Here is a 19750-nt window from a genome sequence, read left to right on the forward strand (position 1 = left end):
CGCGGAGTAAAGCCACTAACTGCCCACGTCTGCGCTTTCGCAATCTGGCAGCGTCAGGGTTCATCTCAAAGCAACCCCGTCATGGACGAAGCGGAGGACGGCGACGAAGACCACAAAGAGATCCTTGACCCTTCCTTCAGGATGATGAAGAATGTGGCACCAGGAGGGGGAGCAACGAGCAGGGTCTCCAACAACAAGGACTTCGCCTCGGTCTCCTGTGGACGCAGCACGGAATCCACCGCGCTCCTCAGTCACGGAGATGTTTCCAGAAGCGGGTTTGACGGCGAGGAGGGCACCGGAATGAGATGCGTTATCAACGGAGACTGCCGAAGACACGACAGCTTGTCCTCAGTCCTCTCCAAGCAGGAGAAGCAGACAGGTGGAGGCTTCCCAGCATCTGCATGTCACTCCAGCACCTCCAGCATGGACGGCTCGGTCACTCCTGCCCCGACCGCCGACAAGAAGGACTCCAGGGTTTCCTTCTCCAACGCCCCCCCTGCCCACGGACCGACCCCGAACCAGCCGGAGCATTCTGTGGGCTTTCCCAAGTCTGAGGATGGCCAGATCTCGGCAGATGATGGGGAAACCAGTGACAATCAAACTTACATGCAGAGGCAGTTTAGCGCCATGCTACAGCCCGGGGTCAACAAATTCTCCCTGCGTATGTTTGGGAGCCAAAAGGCTGTGGAGAAGGAGCAGGAACGAGTCAAATCCGCTGGCAACTGGATTATTCATCCATACAGTGATTTCAGGTAGGGGCGATGGAGTGACACCTATGGAGACTCAATACCTGGTTGCAAATTCACACGAATTCTGTAAAATGGCTGGCTTTTCTGGTATAAAAAGGTTCGTTTCTGTAAAATATTAAACATTTCGTTTGACAAAAAAAAGTAAAAAAAAAAAAAAAAAAAAAAAAAATTTTTGATATTGTACTACTTTAAGGTAAACGTATACAAAATATAATTTAATAGATTTTTTTGTATCAATTTATTTATTTTTCAAATATCCCACGTTCAGTAAAGTGCTACACTGAACAAAATCATGGTAACAGGGTTGACTATTTAAGGTCGTCCTCTTCTGACAAATAACACTTCAAAATGCAGTGAAAGTAAAAAAGAAAAAAAAGTAACAGAGTTGAACTTTTAAAGTTCAATTAGCCATTTGCGGTCTAGGTCATAACACTACAAAAAAGATATCTTAAGCTGATATTTATTTATTCATTGATTCATTCATTCATCAGTTCATTCATTCACAAATTCAGAATTACATTAGCTTTTAATTGTACAGTCAGTGACAGTGTTGATTTAAGGTGGTCCTCTACTAACACATTTAACATTTTAAGATGACGTATTAAACAAGGTGGCACTTATGTTTATACATTATTAATAATTAAGGATATACACATTGTTTGTTAATAACATCATCTTAAAATGTTAAATTTGTTAGTATTGGACATATTTAAATAGTTAACCCTGTTACTGTGACTTTGTACAGTGAACAGCTGATGTGATTCTGAACACACATTAAATTCTCTTTCTTATAGTGTTATGATATAGACCATGATGGCTAATTTGATTTAAAAATGTCAACTCTGTTACTTTTTTATTGAAAGTAACAGAGTTGACATTTTAATGTTTGTTTAGCTATTCTGCTCTAGGTCATAACACTAGGAGATGTGCTGATATTTATTCATTCCTTTACAAATATTTAGTGTTCAGTATCACACCACCTGTTCACTGGTCACAATAACAGGGTTGACTATAGGACTAGGACTAAGACCGGCCACATTTTGGGATGACATTATTAACAAACAAGGTTGCAAAGTAATTGTGATGTCAATATGACAGTTTTCAAGCAATTCATTTTAAGTTAAACTAATTTATGCGTCAACTCTGTTACCATCATACCACCAGTATCAGCTTTGAGGGACACAAAAGGCACCCTTTTCCTTGAACAACCCATAGGCTTGAATATCAAACATGCACTATTTTATAATTAGTAATAAGGATCAGGAACTCACATTCACATGATATTTGATCAAACTCAAATCATTAATCAACAAAATGAATCATTGATGGCCAGCACCAGCTGTTATGCTTCAGGTGTGTATAATTTACCAGAAAATTTATGGAAATCCTTTTGCGTAAAAGCCGGATAAACTGCAAAGGGAAATTTAGTCAGGACACTTACTTCAAAGTTCAGAAATGATCCTTTCAGCCTCTCAGGATGAAGTCTGTAATGAAACGCAATTAAAAAAGTGGGAATACAACTTTCTTGTGGAACCTTACCACTGATTTTTAGCTGGACCAGATCACAACTGATCTTGTTAATTACTATAGCTCAACAATATAGTTCAATGGTTTGTTTGTTGTTCACCCAGCAATCACTTTTAATGATAGTGTCCTCTGTTGTCTCTGCTTAATTATGTCCCAGGACAGGGAGATAAGAAGGCTTTCCTCAAATACAGTGACAAACAGGTTGATTTGATATCAAGTTACCTCCAAAACAGGCTGTTATACAGGATCGCTACCTCAGTTTAGGCAGTAGCTAAAGAACTTTTGATTGAGACAGACCAATAATCAGTTTGACCAATATTTTTCATAATCATTGCTGGGTCTCCAAAGAGTAACACTCAACAATGTTAGTTCACCACTGTGCATTCAACAGGAGAGGACTCATTTTGTGTAAACCATAACTTTTTATGTAATTGCCATTCGTTATGAGGCGAGAAACACATATAATACTATAATACTAATAAAACATAAATAAATAATATAAAAACAATAAAATAATTATAATGAATAGATAAATAAACATACCATTCTCTGATTTCCAATATCTGTGTATACAAGATTTATACAAATAAAAATATGAAATTATCTTTCATAAAAGTATCAGGCATAAAATTATTTAAAAATTAATAATTAAAACCCAACACAACTAAATAATAATAATAATCATATAAATAAAATAAGCCACTCTCTATTTTCAGATACCCAGCTCAGTGTATCAATGCAAAATTTTATTAAAAATAAAGAAAATATTGGTCTTAAAAAAATAATAAAACTAAAATAATAAAAAACAATAATTAATTGTTTTTCAGATACTCAGTTCAATGTTTTAATGGAATATTTTAGACATAAAATAATAAAACTAAACATTCATAAAAATACAAATAATAACAAATATACACTCACCTAAAGGATTATTAGGAACACCTGTTCAATTTCTCATTAATGCAATTATCTAATCAACCAATCACATGGCAGTTGCTTCAATGCATTTAGGGGTGTGGTTCTGGTCAAGACAATCTCCTGAACTCCAAACTGAATGTCAGAATGGGAAAGATGATTTAAGCAATTTTGAGCGTGGCATGGTTGTTGGTGCCAGACGGGCCGGTCTGAGTATTTCACAATCTGCTCTGCTACTGGGATTTTCACGCACAACCATTTCTAGGGTTTACAAAGAATGGTGTGAAAAGGGAAAACCATCCAGTATGCGGCAGTCCTGTGGGCGAAAATGCCTTGTTGATGCTAGAGGTCAGAGGAGAATGGGCCGACTGATTCAAGCTGATAGAAGAGCAACTTTGACTGAAATAACCACTCGTTACAACCGAGGTATGCAGCAAAGCATTTGTGAAGCCACAACACGCACAACCTTGAGGCGGATGGGCTACAACAGCAGAAGACCCCACTGGGTACCACTCATCTTCACTACAAATAGGAAAAAGAGGCTACAATTTGCAAGAGCTCACCAAAATTGGACAGTTGAAGACTGGAAAAATGTTGCCTGGTCTGATGAGTCTCGATTTCTGTTGAGACATTCAGATGGTAGAGTCAGAATTTGGCGTAAACAGAATGAGAACATGGATCCATCATGCCTTGTTACCACTGTGCAGGCTGGTGGTGGTGGTGGTGGTGTAATGGTGTGGGGGATATTTTCTTGGCACACTTTAGGCCCCTTAGTGCCAATTGGGCATCGTTTAAATGCCACGGCCTACCTGAGCATTGTTTCTGACCATGTCCATCCTTTTATGACCACCATGTACCCATCCTCTGATGGCTACTTCCAGCAGGATAATGCACCATGTCACAAAGCTCAAATCATTTCAAATTGGTTTCTTGAACATGACAATGAGTTCACTGTACTAAAATGGCCCCCACAGTCACCAGATCTCAACTCAATAGAGCATCTTTGGGATGTGGTGGAACGGGAGCTTCGTGCCCTGGATGTGCATCTCACAAATCTCCATCAACTGCAAGATGCTATCCTATCAATATGGGCCAACATTTCTAAAGAATGCTTTCAGCACCTTGTTGAATCAATGCCACGTAGAATTAAGGCAGTTCTGAAGGCGAAAGGGGGTCAAACACAATATTAGTATGGTGTTCCTAATAATCCTTTAGGTGAGTGTATATGAAAATAATTTTTATATAAAAAATAAATAAATTATATATATAATTAATCAAAATAATAAAAATCCATTCAGTACAATATTTTAATGGAATATTTTAGACGTATTATAAAGGCTAAGCACACAGAGAAAGATAACACACACAAAAACACACACATCCTTTTATTTCCCAACATCAGCATCATTACACATTCTTTTACGCTCTGCTCATTGTGCCAATGACTGTTCATGCACATTTTTTTCTGTGCATGCATGAGAAAAAAGAAAGAAAAGAAAATATATTATGGATTTGTTCAAGCTAGTCTTCGTATTTATTCATAATCACACGTTGCGGTGCAGGCCAGTGACCTATTATTATTTGCACAGAGAAGACAAAAGGAGCACTGCATTTAAATGAGCTTTATGTGATGAGCACATATTAGAGCACAGCTGCATAGTTTGCTTGAGAAAGCTCAGTTATGATCGCTTCTGAAGTTTTGGTTTCAATACCACAGACAGCATGTGCTGTCATATCGCCATATATAATCGATAAATCATTGATACACCTTAAGAGAAGCTACTTAGATCTTAACTTCACACTTACATTTCAAAAATCTGTAAGCCAGATCATCCCGTCTGTATCTCGTTCTCAGCGTCCTTGTGATGACCTTGCATAGGTTGACTATTATTTATTGGTACAATATCTCACCATATTGATTTAATCCAACAAGCACTATATCACACGAAAGCTGTTTTATTACGCCTACATCGCCTCTCTCCTCTCGTGTGCATGTAGTGTGTTTGTCAAGGCTGGGGTTATTTATAGGATGTATCCCTGTCTCACCGAAACGCACGAGGACTGAATTTAATTTCCTTATTATAAGGGTGTGCCTCTCATGCCAAATACATGAAAAATGCCACATTAGATTGACATACGGCAAACAAAAAATTAAAACAGTCCCCAAAAAACAGCCTCATATTAACATAAGGTGTCCATGCACCATGCTAAATAATGAATTCATGCACACAACTCCACCTTGAAGACTAGTGAAAATATTCAGACATTTTGTTTCAGACACTGAAATGCCTATTTTTTATTGGCATCTATCAATAAAATAAAAATTCTCTTATGCGTATGACCTGTAATCCATGTACCTGTTCCTTCATTCTCCACATAGGTTCTACTGGGATTTCACAATGCTAATGTTTATGGTGGGCAACTTGATTATCATTCCTGTGGGCATCACCTTCTTCAAGGAGGAGACCACCACCCCTTGGATTATCTTCAACGTAGTGTCCGACACGTTCTTCCTCATGGACCTTGTGCTGAACTTCCGCACGGGCATTGTCTACGAAGACAACACAGAGATAATACTGGACCCGGAAAAGATCAAGATGAAGTACCTGAAGACGTGGTTCGTGGTGGACTTCGTTTCATCCATCCCGGTGGATTATATCTTTCTCATCGTAGAGAAAGGCATCGACTCTGAGGTTTACAAGACCGCCAGGGCATTGCGGATCGTGCGTTTCACCAAGATTCTCAGTTTGCTGCGACTACTTAGACTGTCCAGACTGATTCGTTACATCCATCAATGGGAAGAGGTAAGATGGGCTTCATTGTTGAAGTCGAACTTGATCTTTCGATTTGTGACAGTGTGAAGAAATTGAAATATTCGCTTTGATGAAAGGAGCATTGAGTCATTTTTTTCTCATTTAAAATTGGTTTTATTCCACGTTGAATAGGTCATCGGTCATCTCATGGTGGCTGCCATTTGAGATAAAAAAATAAATGAATCATGGCTGATAGCTTCGGTAGCCTAACTCAAAAATAATTGCTTCTGCTGGATATACACAATGGCTGCGTCCGAAAGCGCGTACTCTCTTCTTTTGAATAAGAAATTACTTCACGACCATAGACTGCAAGAAAGATGGAGGACGCACCTTCACTCTCTTCCACTGTAGAAAAGTGAAGCGGCAAATGTCCAAATGGCGCTGACATTTTGCGCTGATTTGGGACCTGATTCTGGGACCTGAAACGGTTAGTACAGTTTACTGCAGAACAACTCACAAATTAAAGTTGAAGCTCCATTCACCTCCTGAAAATCCCAAAAAAAGTCAGTTGGTGCCTCAGTGACTACTTCGCTCAGAGAAGCTGTCAATCAAGACTTCACACTCCCGTTTTTGTAGCATCAACAAACTAACTAAGACCAAACTTATTTAAAAAAACGAACACTTAAACTTACATCAGTGTGATAAAACTACCTAAAATGACAGAAGCATCTTTGGAAAAAAGTATTTGAAGTGTAATTGGATTGTTTAGTTTGCCTCACATCCCATTAGATTACATGGAGAGGGCGGGGTTTATGACCTTTACTGGGACCAGCCACCTGGGGGCGATAATTTTTCAGGACTTGTGCGGGATGCTTTTTCACGACTATTAAAAAACTACATATATGCACTTCTGAATTTCACTGGTAATAGTAGGTCATCTGGGTACGTTTGGCCTACTGTTTTATGAGTATGTGAATTCAGACATACTACTCTTTTCACATACGTTTTTTCGCCTACTATATAGTAGGGAAGTATGCATATTTGGATGCAGCTTCTGGCATTGGGAGTCTGACAAAATAAGACAAGAAACTTTTCCAGCGAATGCATATCTTGACGGAAATGTAGGTCACTTTGGATAAAAGCGGTATGAATGATAACTTTTGGTTCATTCTTCACACTGAAGATAGAAGATCGAACACATTGCATTGTGGGATACAGTCTTTCGTATGCTATTCCAAAAGATAGCAAAATGTTTATTTACCTGGTGATGTCACTTCTTTTGTTTGTACTTGCGAGAAACAGAATGTATTCAATGGAGCTTTTCACTGATTTCCAATGCTGTCTTGTAGGTGTTTGTCGTGGGTGACTAATTAGGTTCACAGGCTAATTAACGTAGCCTGGGGTAATTAATGATCATAAACATTGACAACAGCAACTGACTGACCACAATAGTAAAAACAGTTCAGTGCATTAACATTAAAACAATGACCAACATTTTAAAACACCATCTTTTGTGAACATTTGGGATGATTATAGAGAGCCAGCTGGGTGACAGCAATGTGACGATTTGTCTGGGGTTGAGCTGACTGATGATTCAGTTATATGCGTTCTTTTCACCACCAAATGGGACAATTATGCTCCTGATTACATAGTGGTAATGTGAGCTAGGCATGGTCCTCAATTACTGAATCAACCTTCCACAGCAGTGCCACATTCACTCCACACTGTTTAGCCCCCGTATAGCTCTTGATTACTCAGGCAGGGACAATGCACGAGTAAGACAACCTAAAAGATATTACCAAGCTGTGAAACCCACTTGTCTTACACCACTTCCTTAACCTTGATTACGTGAAGGTAATGTAAATGCCTTAAAACTGTGGTCTTTTATCGGGGAAAGGTCATAAACCGCTAGCATAACCCCTAACTGCACACTTAAGGCCCGTTCACACCAAGGACGATAACTATAAAGATAACGATAAAGATAGAATTCTAAAAATCGTTCTCCATATTAAAGAATAACAGAGTTCACACCACAACTATAACGATAAAGATATGAGGAACGATATCGTTGGGATCACTTTCAGAACGATTTTTTTTCAGCTGTCAAACGATAAAACACTGACAGTCAATCAGAATCCATTCTAATTTAAAGGTCTCGCGCATTTAAAATGGGGCGCGCACGCGTGCTTAGAATAAAAAGAACGTTATCGTTCGTTGGTGTGGACGCATATATAGTTATCTTTGTCGTTATCTTTATAGTTATCGTGCTTGGTGTGAACGGGCCTTTAGATTGTTGCCCATTACCCTGATTTTGTACTGCATGTAAACAGCTGCCTCCCTTGGACGTTTGTAAAGCCTGTTGTGTTTTTGGCCATAACAAGAAAAACAGTAACACTTTAGAACAATTCTCATTTTTAACTGGTTGCTTATTAGCTTGCACTTATAAAGCACATTTTTAATGCCTTATTCTGCACGACCATATTCTTTATCTCTTAATCCTACACCATACCTAAACTTAAAGGGATACTTCACCGATTAGCATTAAGCTTTGTATCAGTAGAAACCCGGTAGTATTTTCGAATGACCGTGCTTCCCTCCCTCATGTCCTCCTGAGACGAGAGATTTCTGTATTGTGTGTCAGGAAAAAAAACTCAGATGACGCAAAAATGGTAATTTTGGAGGCTTTTTTGGCCAGAGGCGAGAGACTACAGCCAGTAGTAGGAGCTAGTTCTGCATGTCTTCAACCCGCCCATAGGAGGTGGGATCTCACGATAAAACGACGTCTTTTCAGTTTCGAGTCGACTAGTAGCCTAGTTGTATCATTTGTTCCAATACTGCCCTCTGTAACCGGTAGGCGTGGCTTGGGAGTGGCCTTGTAGGGCAGCAAAGCAAGTGCATTCTGGGAGTTGTTGTCTTTCATCCACATGAGCCAAAAATACATTTTCTGGCTTTTCTCAGTCTAGAAGGCACCAACTTCTAAAATAATTTCACATTTCTACTACATAAATGACCCAATTTAAAGGGACACTTCACCCATTTGCTTTAGCTTTGCATTGTTAGAAACCCAGTCATTCTATTGAATGGTCGTGCAACACTCTCTCATTTTCCCCTGAGACGGGAGAAATCTGTTATTTACCTCTTACACTTCCTCCTACAATGACGCAAAAATCGTCATTTTGCGTCATTGTAGGAGGAAGTGTTAGAGGGGGGGATTTCTGTTAAGACTACAGACACTAGTTTCTCATCTTTCCCAGGGTGGGGCGCGCTCACGCTACAGACCTATTACAGATCAGTGGGTGGGACTTTACTCTCTGAAACTGAAAGCAATATCCTCCATCTTGTTTGAAGCTAAGCTAACAGGCGCTGTGGAGACAGATGTACAGTTATGACAATAGCGGAGGAGAGTGCTCAATATGATATAGACTAGAGGAAGAGGATTTCGGAAGTCTGATGCTTGAATCAGGTGTTTGTGGCTACCTTTACAAGCCGCATTATAGCGAAGAGCAGCCGAGGCAGAAGACCTGCCTGCCGCGGACGAGGAGCCCGGACTGGCTCGAGTTAGGGCGGACTGGTGGCGCCGGTGATCTCACTATGCAGCAACGAACCGCTATGAACACAGAGATAGAGTCCGTCTGCGGCAAAGAATTTCAACGATGACAATTTCTCCTGGACGAAATCTCTGAATCAGACGAGGACACGGACGTTTGTGTTGTGAACTATCCTAGTTTCGCACCGCATATGTTCTGACTGAACATCCAGGTACCATGCAATAATTCACCTTTTCAAAAGAAATACAAACGAGGAGTAATGCACTATATGAGTTCGCCAACTAACTAGACATTTTGTGTGAATGTGAAATGAATTTCAAGCTCTGGTGGTAGCTAGCCTTGTAGACGGAAGAGTGATTTCTCTTATAGGCAGATATGCGCTTTCTGGATTAGTGGGAGTGGCTTGCGGAGCTGTGCAATGTGGTGCATTGTGGGAGTTGTTGTCTTTCATACAAATGCGTTCTGAAATAATTTTTTGTCTTTTCTCGGTCACGAAGGCACCAAATTAAAAAATTATTTTACATTTCGACTACATATATGACCCACTTTAAATAAAAAACAATGTTCAAATGGGTGAAATGACCCTTTAAATACACATTCATCTTTCCAGTGGTCAAATATCCCTTTAACAATCACCTTACTAACTATTAATAAACAATAAATTAGGAGTTTATTGAGGCAAAAGTCGTAATTAGTAGTGAATATGTGTTCCCCATACTAAAGTGTTTCCAGAATGTCATAATAAAGCCATATTTTATGCTAGCTAATAAAAAGGCTTTGCTTGCCAGCCTTCTGCTTACAAGATTACATTACAAGATTATTAGGCCAGTTGTTATCTTGCTAAAATAACACAAAGCAAAATGTTTTTGACCATTTATACTTTTGTGAAAAAACTAATTCTAAGCTACCAGGCTAATAGTTAGCTTGCAAACGGCAGGGTAATTTAAAACAAAGAAAGATAAATGTTTTGTTTACAAGATTACATTGTGTATGTTAGGTTAGCATGCTAATAAATCTATGCTAAGCTGTCAGGCCAGTTGTAATGTTGCTAAAAACACAAAGAAACTAAAAGCACAATTAAAGGGAAATTTTAGTTGATTAGCTTATATTAACCATTTATAATTAAGTAAAAAACTATAAATGGTAAGCTATCAGGCTAAGCTTTAGCTTTTTAAATCCAGGCTAACTACTGTACACCAAGAAATCAAAACGTTTAAAGTGCTGACACACCAAGCCAAAGAGCGGCTGTCGGCCAACGCTGGGCAGTTGTTGAGCGTCAGCCGGCAGTTTATGCAGGGTGGGGTATATTTGGCCAGTTGAGCATATTGACTTTGTCGCCCGTCGACGTCGTCGGTGAGAGAGAAAATTCTAACTGGCTGATGTTCAGCTTAGTGAACGAGTTTGCACTATAATCAAAGCAAAAGTGATAAAAGCCAGCAAAGAAGTCAAGATGGCACAGACAGAAGGCTATTCTAATTTTACGTCATTACCCGAGCATTCCAATGCGCAAATATTTTCATAACAACATGAGTCGCCTGGAATAAAGAAAGTGATCGATATTCAAAATGGTAAGCAAGCACTGCTTTGTTTACGGTTTATATATCTGCAGTCTTAGTTTCAGCATCCCTTTTGAATGACTAATATAGACTATAGATACCTGACGATAGATAGGTGCTAGTTGACAGTCGCCTGTAGTCCTTTTAGTGTGTTTAAGCGCAGCGTTTTGGCTGAGACGCAGCCGTCGAGAGGCGACAACACAGTCAACTTTTATTGCCGGCCTTTAGAATTATTATTTGGTTGTATAAAAATGATAGATCACATAGTTTGTAAAATTTGCTTCCAAAATTGTTTCGAACCAACAACCACACCATGGTATGCATACTGAAAAACTACTCTAAACACATGCCTGGTGATTATATTGTACATACACAAGCAGTGTTTTAACAAGGACATTAGTCAGCTGATGTTTGACAACATCCTTACATTAGGTGATTATTCATGCCAGAAGAAAAAGGATATTCGGTATGGATCATTAATTTAACCAAATTCAAATCGCAGTGTAATGAGACCTATAAGTGCTTTGAGATCAGTGACCCTGATCAAACAGGCTTTCAAGAACTGCACGGCGACAGTGATATGCTAAACAAACAGCCATAACTCCCAACCATAGCCCCAAGCATGATGCTTCTCTTCAAATATTAGTCTCCAGTCAGTTTTATGTTTTGCATTGTCTCGGTTTTAAGATGCTGCTGCTTCTCAAGCTAGAAAAAACAACCCATGCCGACTAAGAACTTTACAACATGAGCCAGGTTAGTGTCTCTGCCTTGTCTTCTTTTATCGCTGTTTTGGCTCAGTTGCTATTTGGGGCACTTGGCTTTTCTCAGGTGTGACAAGCCTCGTTTCTGGTATGGGAAGTGAGTGTTGACACTGTCTCGCACAACCACACAAGGAATTATCCTGGGCTGGCTCCAGATCGCTTTCCAATAACTGTCCTCTTCACTTTGTAACCACAAACAAACTGCACACACAGCTGTCTCCAAGAGACACATTCTCCACTCTTCCTTAGTCTTGCCAGGAAGAACTCGGTATCAGCTTGGCACATTACTTTCATCATTCACAGACATGTTCGTATCATTCTGACCTCACATTCACCGATACCGAATCTAATCTGACGGGATGAAGTTTGTAGAAAGTACTGTACTCATTACATAAAGCTTTGACAAACCTGATCTCAATACAATATGTTCACAAATCTAGAGGTCACACATAATCTACAAGTCAAAGGGGTTTTGAAACAGTAGCTTGTTTAGACAATCCCTCCCAAAACGAGGGATTTTGTTTCAGAGTCTAGAGTTTCAGAATTTAATATATTCTGGTTTGTCCTAGAGAGTCCTTCCCTTCTGCTACTCAAATGTAATGAGCTCTTATCTTGACTGACAGATCTTTCACATGACCTATGACCTGGCCAGTGCGGTGATGCGCATTATCAATCTGATTGGGATGATGCTGCTGCTGTGCCACTGGGATGGCTGTCTGCAGTTCCTGGTGCCCATGTTGCAGGACTTCCCTTCGGACTGTTGGGTGTCCCTTAACAAGATGGTGGTAAGTCTTACCTTCCAACTTACCTCGGTTTCTGTCACACAAACCTTCCTTAACTCTCCTAAATAGCAAGTTTTCAGTGATTTGTGTAGCCCAAAGTTTGAACATCATTTTCTACAGTTACACACATATAGGAAAGAACCATTTTCAGTCCAGGAACTGAATCTTGGACTCAGCAAATGGCTCTGAAAAAGGTCACTCTGAGTCCTCATTATGCCTGGACAATTCCGCACAATATGCAAATAAGAAAGCCAACACCTCTACTGATATCATCAGTGTTTGACAGTGTTAATCACATGGGCACATTGGGGAGCCGACTCCATCACCTGCTCCTCTCACTTTCCCAAGTCTGCCAGGCACTTAGAGTCACCCCTCCCTCACTGCTCACCATCATCCATCTGTTCTAGAAGTTCTCCATGCTGTTTAGTCTAGTTTGAAGAAAAGACACTGTTTGCTACACTGATGTATACAGTCATTGATCGTAAACCTAAGTGTACACGATTGGCTACAGTTTGTGAATAGTCGTCAACCAGTTTTTATGAAAAACCATAAAAAAAAAAAAATGCCAATGGAAAGGTCGACACACTCACAGGGTTGAATAAATCTAAGAAATGCACATTATTTAGGGTTTACCTGTCTGGTCATCCTTTTTAAGACTCTTTATATGCTGTCATGTGACATGGGGACAGGTTTCTCATTGGCTTTTGTTACCACAACAGTTGCAGTCAGTCTAGTCATTGCCAGTGCTTAGCAATCAAGGTCAGCTGCTTTCCAAAGGCAGATTGCTTGAAATGAAAGACGCAGCGTTAAACGATCCGTCTCATTATTTCAAGTGTCCGCCTGTACTCTCAATAGGCCTTTCTTTGTGCGGTAATGAAGCCTGTGAGTCACACTCGCTGAAGGTGCTATAAAACACTGGACAATTTACAAACTTTCCTTCATTTGTTAGAACACAATAAAACTTACCATTCAGGATACTGAAAAAAAGTGATGACATTCAGACAGTGTGAATCCAATCCAAAACAGTATCACTTGTACTTGCCTTCTTCCTGTTTGCAGATATCCAGGGTCCGATTCTGAAAAAATAGGTCTTCAATAGTGGTTGGAAAAAACATCATGATCATTAATGTAAGCCTAGACTAATCAATATCACATCCAAACTGAATTAAAATTCAGTAAGTGCATAAATGAGTTACAGATGATTCAGCCACAATTCATCTGCCGCTGTGTTTCCCGCCTCTGATAGATCAATGCACTGAAATACACCCTTTGATCCCTTTTGATCCAGCTGTGCCCTGTGATCCATGACCTGGCATCTTTAAATCCGTCTGTGCACGGTTAGAATCCCAAATAAAGCATGTCTGATTCAAAGGTACATGCTCACATATGCATTTTTCAAGAGTCTTGCTTATGAGCTCTGCAAACTTGAGGAGCCATTCAAAGTTAAGATAAGCATCCCCCTGACATGCACAGACACACACGTATAGACTCACCATGGCCTATCTTCATCTACACATTCGCAGTGAAAGGCTCTTACCAAAGCCCTTTTAGCGCAGGTCAGTTCACTGGCGACCATCTTGGTAATGTGCCCATGATAAATGTGGGGAAGTACAGCTGTTATGTACTGAAATGGGGAAGACTGAAATCTCACATTTCTTACGTTTCTAATCGAATCTAAAATTTTGCCCAAATGACACAAACACACAGACAAAAAAATGTTTTAGGCTGTTTTATTCAATTTCCCTATAAGTCAACAAACAACAACGGCTATTGGCTCTTTAAACTGAAAGTCGGGACTTCAGTTCCCACAACTACCATATTTATCACTACAACATTTTTCTTAAAGTGGCTTGTCTTCACCACTATAAAAATTGTTAGCTCTTTCACATATAAATGATTAAACAAGCAATGCCAAAGAAAACCCTTTGCACTGCAGCTAATTAGCTCTCTATATTTATTCAATTATAGACACCATTATAATACCTCAGCAAGCCAAAATACACAGTAACTATTAGACTGTACAAAACTCTATGTTCATACTTCTCCAAGAGAAAAGCCCTGCAGTGAAGACAAATTACTATACTAGTTGAACTTGGCGAAATCAACTTAATAGCTAAGTCTCTTCATCTCTGTGCCAGTGGGGTAGAGTAACACTAGGTTAAATGCGCGCTAAGGACATTAGTTGAGCAAACGTAACCAAAGCACAATTGCTTAACCGGATCTACCCTAATGTGTGCTAATCTTTAATTTAGCTCATTCCAAATCATGCTAGCAGCACTACAATTTATGTCTGCTAAAACAGATTATGCAGCATTAAACATTTCATCTTTCTTTTCCCATAAATGCAGGGAATGGGAAATAATTTGTGAATGCCTGTTTATCCTCAGAATGTAGAACATGTGCTGGGGTGTTAAATGGCGAATGTTTCGAGGCTAAGCAATTGCTCAATGTGTTTATTTGCATACAGCTTACTGAAAAGCATGCCACTGCCAAGTAAATCTTTGTGTTTATATTGTTTATGTAGCAGTACAAATCCTGAGAAATCAGTCTCACAGTGCAAGGCATGACTCAGGTCCATCTAAGAATAAACTTAAGCAAAATAAGTGGATATTTCATTTATTTCTTTCCCATGCATATGTCAGGAGGGTTCAAATATATAATGTGGACTTTAGCAGTTTATTGTGTTCATTCAGTGTTTAATTGTTGACCTGTGCGCTCACTGATACGTTCCAGTTAACCCAGAAAAAAAAAACATTCTTCAGGTAAAGTCTGGAAGTCTTGGAAGGCAGACGTGAAGAAGATGGAAAGCAGACATGAAGACACACTGAGACACACTGCATGCTTGCAGTTTCTCAAATAAATAGTTAGACTCCAGACAATGTCTTCTTGGGCTTGTTTGCATTTGTACTTGACAGGATTGTTGGGGTTGAGGCAACACTTTGCGTCTTCCTTAGGACTGTATAGTTGAGTCTGCAAATGTTTATATATCTCATTTCTCCATGACACTTGCACTCTATGAGCACTGTCTTTGCACCCAAGCTGCCAGTGATAGCAGTCAGGTGTGTCCTGGCCTCAACAGAGGCTTCCTCTATCCCAACCCTAGTAAACCACTTCTCAACTCATTTCCACAAAGTAATTCCCCATCACCCCATTTTCCATTTTCACCTCATTCCCCCCTCTTCGTCATTCAAAGTCACCCGTGGCCTCCTTGACTTTGATTCAGGATCTTCATAGCCTTGTCTAAACCTGCTCGAAGTGAATGCAAATCAGGTTAAGAACATTTCACGGGGACCCATCAGGTCAATCCTGAAAAATCAGTAGCTTATGAAGAGAGACGAAGCACTTTAGCGTAGCAGCTGAGGTCCTATGCAGATATTTGCAAGGGGAGGAAAGACATTAAAACAAGAGCCCAGCTGAACAATAAACAATGCAGTCCAATTAACCACCTTTAAATAACAGACAGAGTGATGAAATAATGAATCTATCACAGGTCCATGGCGCACGCAGCTATCCAACATACAGTACTTGGCAAGCTGCCTTTAATAAGGGTTTTAATAGCCAAGATTTTGACACAAGGATTAGTGTCCAGAGGAGATCATGCTCAGGAGAGTGTATCTAGTGCTGATGAAGTAATCAAAGTCTCCCTTTCTTTTTCTATTTATCACTTTCTGGCCTTCCAATTTGCAGAATGACTCCTGGAGTGAGCTGTACTCCTTTGCCCTGTTCAAGGCCATGAGCCATATGCTGTGCATCGGGTACGGACGCCAGGCCCCAGAGAGTATGTCTGATATCTGGCTGACCATGCTGAGTATGATCGTGGGAGCCACCTGCTACGCCATGTTCATTGGCCACGCCACCGCCCTCATACAGTCGTTGGACTCTTCCCGGCGCCAGTACCAGGAGAAGGTGGGTACTATGCTCCAGACACACACACATACACACCGAAACACCTGCAGATGACCTTCTTATGTGTCACCGTTTGTTTGATCTTGCCAGATCAAAGTCGGTACCTATCGTCTGTTTGAGAGGATGAAACTGCTCAGGCCAACTATCCCTACGGCTGAGGATTCTGGGTATTCTCTGCAATCTGGTCTCCCTCTCATCTGATCAGTTGTCAGTCCCTCCCACGGCTGTAATTCGGTCTTCTTTGATTCCTAATCACGGCATCTGGTGCTTGTTTACACCGGCAACTCTAGTTTGCAACCCGTGTCTTGACGTCACAAACGATTTGGTTACAAACTTCTTATCTCTACACTATTTCCATTGAGCATGCGACTTTCTGGAACCTGTCTTTTCTTGAAAATATATAATCGGTTTGTTATTGCCATGTGCTTTAAAAGAAAATATTTTTGGGGGAGATTGTATTTCAAACAAATCTGATGTCCACTCAGCGTCGGCGCTATGAGGGTCACTGTGGGTCCATTAACTGAGGGTCACCTCTGCTCCATGATTTCTCCTCTGATTTCTGCCGCTGCCCCACACGGAAAAATTTTAATGCCTGCCCACAAGGCTACCAACCCTGTGCCCACCTGAGTAAAAAGTCTTAAATTATTGGAGAATCCCCATGGGACAGCAGTCAGTTTACATTAAAAATCTGGCAGTGACATAGATATTCTCTTCTACAGGAAATGCACAGCAGTCGGATTGACAGAACTGGATTAAGTTCATCAGCAATTCAATTCAGTTTCAAATAGACCAGAAGTACTCAGTCCGTCTCCTAGAAACCCACTTCTTGCAAAGTTTTTTTCCAACCTGCTTCAACACACTTGCCTGTGTTTTTCAAACAATTCTGAACACATAAATTAACTGGTTTAGGAGTGTTTGATTAGGGTTGGAGCAAAACTTTGTAAGACAGTGGGTCTCCAGGAGGAGGACTGAAGACCTCTGAAATGGACTATACCAAACTGTCCTACCACTGCTTCTGCCACATCATCCTTTGGTTGCTCAGACAGATTGTCCTGCTCCAAACTCACAGCATTGGTCGAGACAGAAGTTGACTTTCCACACTTTGGGAAGTCCCCCTACGAATGACTTACTTCGGTTGGCTTACTCATAGTTGCATCTGCACATCAAACTGGCATAGGGAAAAGTATTTTAAGATCAAGCACAACATTTAAAGGTATTAAAATGTATTTAAAGGAATTCCTGCTCATCATTATTTACATACCTTAGATTCTTACTTTAAACATATATATATATATATGTTCTCGGCAAAGTGTGAAATCCCGGTATTGTATAGAATGCCTAATCAATGTATAGAATTCCTGATGTTTTTTGCAAAAAAAACATTACCTAATTCTATACATTACCTAGGCATTCTATAGAATGCCGGATTAGACACTTTGCCGGTAACATATATATTACGATAAGATTTGAAGGAGTGATGTAATGCAGAGAATCCCAAAGGGACTTTCGGTGGAGCTCATCAAATCTCGCCTAAGGCGGCAGACTTTCCTGTTCATTAATCACTAGCAACAGAGCTGCTTGCCGTCAGATAACAGAGCCACTGAGGCAGCAGGGGAGTAGAACGTGCTAAAGATGCCAACAAAAGCCATTCTTTGCATGAGATAAAGGGCCCATAGGAAGCGGTTTTTGACCTCATGATCCAGAATAAACGCAATGTAATGTTCCTTTGAGCCAAAATATACAATAAAAAGCTGATGATTTTTGTGCATACTTGAGATGAAGGGGATCTCACTGGTGGAGAGGAAGAAGTGGATTGCTGTGATGGTGGTCCTTGAGTGCTTGCTTTTCTAAAATAACAGGGATATATTTACAACATATTGACCCAGAATATGCTTTCTAGCATACATACCTGTATGGGGAATGTGATTTCACCAAGTACCACATGTTCCTGGATCAACATCTTTGTTGATCCTGGAACAACTTTCCAATCAACCAATCAGATTTGAGGGAAGTTTACAGTTTATGTCAAGTTCAGGCTTAGAACCAGGGTGAGGTGCTTCAACATCAGTGTTATTCACCTATCATTTCCCTCTGATTTTAGGGAAAAGTTATGGGTAGGGTTAGGTTTAGGGGTAGGGATAGGATAAGGAATGTTATTCCAGGATCAACAAAATATGTTACCTAACATGTAATTATAAACCTAACATGTCTTACTTTGCAAAATCACGGTGACCATAAATGTATAGTAAATGCATACATAAATGCATAGTCTATGTTCAAAAGCCACTGTAAAAAGCATAGGGTACTTTTCTGAGTGAACTCTAAAATCCCTTCTGTAAAAGGATTTATCATGCCTTTGCAACCTGATGTACAAACAGCACAATGTCCCTGTGTAGATCTCCCATTGTCCCCTCACATGTCCATCTCCCCTGCTATGTGGAAACCAATGGATTGCCAGACAACGACAGATGAACGGGACATTAGCCATTACGTAACAAGCATTACATTGCTTAACTTTGACTTTCAATTACCTGCTTAGGTCTAGCCTCCAACAAATGCTCATATGAATCACAAAATTGTCCAACGTGTACTGTACAAATATACTGACTGCATCATGTATGGAAACGATTTGATTTTAAAGAATAATATATTACAGTTCTTAGTCTTTTTGCAGGAGTATACAGCAAGAATTGGTTGTGATCTTTGTTTAGGGTTGTGGACTACAGGGCTGTAGGGGTCTCATATCACGTTGGTTATTACCTTACGGTAAACCATCATAATCCTAGTTGGCGTCGGATACCTATGGTTTAAATGTATCCACTGATAGACTCTATGTCCATATGGAATGAAAGCGTGATATACGGTTAACAGGACTCAGGCTTTCATCCCCCCTCCTTGGTGACTGTGGTGACCTTGATTCTTTGGCAGATGGTCATGGGAAATATATCATCCCTTTATGTCACTAACTGAAGATGAACTGCATGTCCCATTAAAAAAAAAAAAAAAAAAAAACCCCGGTGGACTGGCTGAAAATGTGATTTGATTTCATGCATTTAGAACATGCGCTAACATAGTTCATAATTAATTGCTTGTTTCCACATGTTTACTGGAGCTGTGTGATTTGTAAGCTAGCTTGGGTTGGAAGTGATTCTGTTGTACATTTTTACGAAAACAAAATGAACAGTTTGGAAATTAAAGTTCTGGTGCTGTATGGAGAAACATTGCTAAAACAAGCAAGCAAGCAACACAGACT

The 19750-nt window shown here is 40.0% G+C and overlaps 1 protein-coding gene across 1 annotated transcript in view; it reads left to right on the plus strand.

The window, feature by feature from the left end:
* Nucleotides 1-72: 72 nt before the first annotated feature.
* The window catches only part of hcn2b (hyperpolarization activated cyclic nucleotide-gated potassium channel 2b), a 32359-nt gene continuing 12681 nt past the window's right edge, over nt 73-19750 (plus strand). Inside the window, exons 1-4 of the mRNA XM_081384108.1 lie at nt 73-752; nt 5572-5995; nt 12433-12594; nt 16279-16497. Coding sequence (XP_081240234.1) covers nt 82-752; nt 5572-5995; nt 12433-12594; nt 16279-16497 — 1476 coding nt within the window. The 5' untranslated portion in view covers nt 73-81. The remainder of the gene's footprint in view (nt 753-5571; nt 5996-12432; nt 12595-16278; nt 16498-19750) is intronic.

The sequence above is a fragment of the Scardinius erythrophthalmus genome (genome assembly GCF_964197995.2).
Source record: "Scardinius erythrophthalmus genome assembly, chromosome: 14".
Classification (NCBI taxonomy): Eukaryota; Metazoa; Chordata; class Actinopteri; order Cypriniformes; family Leuciscidae; genus Scardinius; species Scardinius erythrophthalmus.